The sequence below is a fragment of the Rhinolophus sinicus genome, linkage group LG06 (genome assembly GCF_036562045.2).
Source record: "Rhinolophus sinicus isolate RSC01 linkage group LG06, ASM3656204v1, whole genome shotgun sequence".
NCBI classification, from domain to species: domain Eukaryota; kingdom Metazoa; phylum Chordata; class Mammalia; order Chiroptera; family Rhinolophidae; genus Rhinolophus; species Rhinolophus sinicus.
Window position 1 is genome coordinate 77328722 of NC_133756.1, and position 5708 is coordinate 77334429.

At 53.8% G+C, this 5708-nt stretch overlaps 1 protein-coding gene across 1 annotated transcript; it reads right to left on the minus strand.

Moving 5' to 3' along the window:
• Nucleotides 1-1137: 1137 nt before the first annotated feature.
• Nucleotides 1138-5073, minus strand: FOXQ1 (forkhead box Q1). The gene has a single exon (XM_019752350.2). The coding sequence runs from the start codon at nucleotides 3199-3201 to the stop codon at nucleotides 1996-1998; it is 1206 nt and encodes a 401-aa protein (XP_019607909.2). The 5' UTR covers nucleotides 3202-5073; the 3' UTR covers nucleotides 1138-1995.
• Between the last annotated feature and the right edge of the window lie 635 nt (nucleotides 5074-5708).

Here is a 5708-nt window from a genome sequence, read left to right on the forward strand (position 1 = left end):
GTTTCAGTTTTATTTTCTGGTCTAATTATTGGCCTTGGGGGTGCAAATCTCCACTTAAATGCCTACCTTTTGTCATAATTCAACCCTATTATTATCACTCTTCCTGACTACTATGTAGATACAACCCAAATCAGTCAAGACTTGTTTCTTGTTAACTAGACTTTGGGATGTTAACTAGACTTTCCCCCCCATTCCTGCTGAAAGGCAACATCCTCAAGTAAACTTCACTTTCTTTCCCTACCTCACAATATGTTGATCCCAAATTATCCTCTTGGATGAGATGAGATCTACCCAAGAATGGTAGGAACAACAATGGGGCCTAAATTTCCAGTCTCTGAATTTCTCATTGTTTGTGTTGCTCTTTAGAATATTGCAACTCATAAATTGTTAGAGCTCCACTGTTTTTGAATTTGAGAAACAGATGTTCACACTTTTCTAGTACTTCATCTGATCGAAACCTTCCATTTTTAATATGGGAAATTATCTTTACCCATCCATCTGGCATTTTCTCTTCAGATCACAACTGCAATAGGCCTGGCAGCCCCACATCTACAAACACTTTCTTCATACAAAAGGGGAGAGTGAAAAGAAACACTACGATGGATTAACACCCAAATGTACTTTTTGCATTTCTAAAAAGGTACAAAGTTTTATTTTGACAAAAACACTGACATTTAAGTTACTCTTAAAATTGCCCTGAAGAAGTCTTTGGTGTGTTAAGATAGTCCTATGTCAAGATTGTTTCCAGCTTTTTAAGCCCCTAATCAGAACCAATTTACCTGAAAATATCTGCTTGATTATAAGCTTGTTAACAATTTGTTTACTAAAGGATTCTTGGGGGCACATACCTTATGATTTGTTCTAATAACTCTGGAGAGGTCATTGGTTTGAAGTTTTAAGAAATCCCATTGATGGAAATCCCATTCTGGAGTTCTATACAGCAATTTTGCAGGTAAGGAAACCTGCTGACTGCTTCTGCCTTTATTGAATCATTCAGGAAAATCTTTTGACCCCCACAGGAAGTTTCTTGAGACTCAAACCTAAACCTATTTTTTCGGGGGTGGGGGTTAAAAACTCTCCATCTCCAGCCCATCACCACAGTCAGTTGTGAATTTTATTAAAAAATAAGCACTATGCTTGGGTTTCATAAAATTTATACATTAATATGTACACAAATAAAATATTAAAAATAAAAATCACGCTTGCTTTCACGTGGCAGTGGTCCTGGCACCTGGCACCCCACATACATAATGTTAACTTTTCCTTTAATGGAATGGCTTGGCCCAAGGAGACCACCATTAGAGATTACCGAACCACTAATAAAGCTGTAGCCCGTTGCCTGCAACATTTTCAATTCAGGTTTCAAAAATATATAAATAATTTAATTACAAACCCCAACTATACACATACATATACATATACATATACATATACATATACATATACATATACATATACATATACATATACATATACATATCTTTTGGCACAGTGAAGCACTGGGTCAATAGCAGAGAAATGACTGAAGGTTCTCTGACACCTCTCTCACATTCAGTTATACCTGTAAATGACACATAAGTACACGGAACAGGGGCCCAATAAACCCCAAACAGTAGTCATATCATTTATCATACGGAATGGTTCCCTGATGTGCTTTTTTTCTTTTTTGTTAGGGACAAATCAATGAAAGGTGAGACAAAAACAGTAGGAATAAGGGAGAGCCTAGGCAGTAAGAACAGAGGGAAAATCTTTTTAAAGGGAGAGAGGGACATGCTTGTTCATGAAACTCAAACAATTATGAAAAACTGCTTTGGTCCTCTGTAAAGTTATAAAAGTCGAAGGAAATATTCTGGACTAAGTTAAAACATTTCTGTCAAAAATTCTGTAGCTTTAAGGCACGTTTGATTGAGAATTTTCTTCAAAGTCTCCTTTCCTCTGGACAAGAAGTGCAAAACCCTGAACTTTGCGTTCCCCGAAGTCGCCCACCGGCGCTGCTCAGGCCAGGAGCTTCTCCACGGGGTAGGGCAGGTGCCGGCCAGGGCGGCGGGCCGAGGCCGCCTGCAGGGCCGCGGGCAGCCGCAGGGGGCAGTACAGGTGCGCGCCGCCACCCGCCGCCGGGCCTCCGAAATGCTTGGCAGGGGCGGAGGCGGAGAAGGGCGCGAGCAGGAGGTGCGGCTCGGGCCGAGGCGCCTCGGCTCCGCGTGCGCCCAGCAGTGCCGGCTCGGCCGCGCCGTATGCGCAGAGCGGCAACAGGCCCCCGCCAGGCGCGCCGGGGAGGAGCGCAGGATATGCGGGCAGCGGCGGACAGGGCGCGGCGCCCCAAGGCAGCCGCACGTCAGGGACCGTGTCCCCGTCGCGGCGGCTGCGGAAGGGCTTGCTGAGGATGCTGTCTATGGCGAAGGAGCTGGAGAACTTGCCCGCGGGACTGACGCGCCCCTCCTGGCGGGCGGGCGAACCCACACCGGGCGAGGCTGGGGCAGCCGGCGCGGGCGGCGGGGGCGCGGCGGCGGGGCGGGCTGCAGCCTCCTCGGGCCGCAGCCCGGGTGCGGGAGCCGCCGCCCGATGACTGAGGCGCTTTCGGCGGCGGCGGAAGACCCCGTCGGCGAAGGTGTACTCGCTGTTGGGGTTGAGCATCCAGTAGTTGTCCTTGCCCCAAGGCCGCGAGGGGTCGCGCAGCACCTTGACGAAGCAGTCGTTGAGCGAGAGATTGTGGCGCACCGAGTTGCGCCAGCCAGTGTAGCTGCCGCGGAAGAAGGGGAACTTGCCCATGAGGTACTCGTTGATCTCGGCCAGCGTCAGACGCCCGCCAGCCGAGTCGCGGATGGCCATGGCGATGAGCGCGATGTACGAGTACGGAGGCTTTGGCCGCCGCGTGTACGGCTTGCTCCGCGCGCCCTCGCCGCTCCCTGCGCTCCCGGCTCCCGACCCCGCCGCGCCCACCTCCGCGTCCCCCGCCTCTGCCCGCCCCTCCTCCTCGGCTGCTGGCTCACCACCGTTCGTGCTCCGCTCGCCACCACCCGCCAGCTCCCCCGTGCCGCCGCCTGCCGCTGGGCTGTTGGCCGCACAGTCCCCGTCCGAGCCCAGGGAGTCGTCGCCAGCTGCCGACAGCGGAGATGGCGCGTTACTACCGCCTGCGCCCTCCAGGTCACCACCCGGCTTATCCCCGTGGGCCGCGCGGGGGCCGAACACCTCCAACTTCATGCCGGCGCACCCTGTCCCTGCCCAGCTCCGTACCCTTTTCCTACTCCCAGTCTTGGGAAGCTGGTGCCGGGGACGGAGGTGGTGATTCCGGGGCCAGGGGTCCTTGCCTTCCTTTCCCGGGAGCTCTCCCTCCTTTTGCGCTAGTCACTTTTCCGTAGAAGAGACCGCTTCCGCTGGAATTTTTCTTTGGAGGCGGTGTACTTATTGGGTGAACTAAGAGGGGCGGAGAGGCAGGAGTTGGGTGGGCACTGTCTTCAGTTCGAGGATAAGAGACTTCGGGGTGAATGCGTGCAGGGGTGCGGTTCTAACCTCTGGTGCCCAGGAGTAGGGGCCTTGGGATTTCCTGCCGGAGGGAAGAAGCATGCGCATCTGCTATCGGTTCAGGAGACCAGGAGGGTTTCTTCACTGGACGTCCCAGGTCCGGGCAGGAGTTCTCGGGGCAGGGAAGTGGTGAAGGCTGGTATGCGTGCCACCCTCGGAGCAGGGTCCGGTGCCTTCAGCCTTGAGCGCCCGCGGAGCCGAGTCCTCGAGGCCTTGGCGCCCGCAGCCGCTTTCCTGCCCCCGGCCTCGGGAGCAACATCTCTGCTCTGGCCCGCTGCCGCTAGGTCTTGCCTCCACCTTCGGCTCGGCCCAATATAACCCTGCGGCGACTCCACGGGGGCGGGGCCTGGGCACCGACGGCACAGAGGTGGGGGCACGAGGTGGCCTCGGGGGCTGTGGCTCCCAGGCGGGCGCGCACCAGGTCAGGGCAAAGCGGCGGCGCGGCCCCAAAATGACTTAGCGCAGGTTGTTTGTTTTGGGTCTGGCCGGCTCCGCCCTCCGCCTCCTGCCAATGGGGAGCGTGCGCGCGGCTGGAGGTGTGCGTGTGTGCCGGCCACGCCCACTCGCTCCCAGGCTCAGGTAAAAGCGCGGGGCCGCGGGGGAGGGGTCCCTGCGCCCTGGAGCGATTTGGGCAAGAGGGCTTGGCGGGGGTCATCTGGAGGCTCTGGGCCTCAGGCAGTAGGAACTTTGTTCAGGCCCGTTGCCTTTCTACGGTGCACGCGATGAGTGTTTGATTCTCTGGTAGTGAAACGGTGCTTCTTCCGAAAATAAACGCCTCTCGTCCCTGACGAGGTGCTGAACTGCAGAGACCGCACCGGACACACTTTGAACTGGCCTCTTACGGGAGCCACAGGCCGTGCCCAGTCTTACGATTCCTTTTCGAGGGCTATTTTTGTCTTCTTTCCATTTTTTAATGAATATTATGTTGGACTTGAAATTGTATACGCTTTTTTTGGATGACATTGACTCTGGCTCGCTAAATGGCCTCAGACTCACTTTTCTTTTGCCTTTCTTTACCTTTTTCTGTACCTGGCTGGTGGCTTTTGGGGAAGAACAGCAGTGTTCCCTCTTCACCTGGGGCGGCTGTTTCTGGCGCGGGATGCCGGGCTATGCCTGCGCGCTTGCCGCTGCGGAAGCCTCCAGAAGCGAAGCCTTGCTATTCGTGGGTTCCAAGAGGAACAACGGGAAGGGCGTCTTCTCTGGGGGCGGGAGCCGAGAGTACGACGTGTTTGCGGCCATTTCCAATCCTTCTTGAGGACTTTCACTGTGGTTTCAGTAGCACTGGGTCAGACGATCGGGAAAAGCGAGACCTTTCTCAGCCCCAGGACTTTTGAGGTCTGACCCCTACTCGGTGTCTATACTCCAGGGAGGGGCGCACAGGCCCCCAGAGGGTACATTTCTAATCTTCCACGGTGAGATTTCCTCCTTTTTCCTGCCTTTGTTGCGAATAGCTACGAACCTGCGAGTACGTGGCGCTCACCTTTGATGTTTATTTTATTATTTTCCACCATTTGTGTAGAAGGCATACACAATCATCTCCCATCTTTATTCAGGCAGTTTTAAAGGCATGTAGTATGGGGTGGGCAAAATGACAGACCCAGAGAAGGCTCCATCAGTTATTTTTGTGTTTGAGGAAATGATCACGTTTGGAGATTACACTGACATTTATTGCGTGTTCCAGTGGGGAGGCCATGGGGTAATGGCTTCTTTCCTGGGGAAGAGCCACCCTGAAGGGGATCTGCTCAGCTCTAGCCCTGGGAGTTTACCGTCCCTTGGACCTGGAGAGGGGAGTGAGCCGGGACAAGAAAGCAGCCAGGTAAAAGAGCATCGATTTGGCTAGGGATAATGGGCACTCGTAATGAATATTATCCTTGTTTGAACTCTGGAGGTGGGCAAGACAGGAGGACAGAAGGCCTATTTTATGGAGGAGATAAACCCAGACTGGTTGAGGTGCAGGCCCAGATTGGCGAGAGTCTAAGGGACGGCCACTGAGAGACTACAGGGCCAAGGCTTTCTGCCCACTCCCAGTTCCATCTTTGAGACCACATAGGTGAGCTGTCCCGCAGACCTGAAGCCACTCAGTTACCACCACACCACTGCCCCCATGCAACCCAAAGGGTTTGCAGCAACATTGCCCTCTGTGGAGGCTGGCAGTTCACTTCCCCAGACCCGCATGACTTCCTACA

Coding starts and splice junctions, on each gene's coding strand:
- FOXQ1 (XM_019752350.2), bottom strand. CDS start 3,201: ATGAAGTTGGAGGTGTTCGGCCCCCGCGCGGCCCACGGGGATAAGCCG.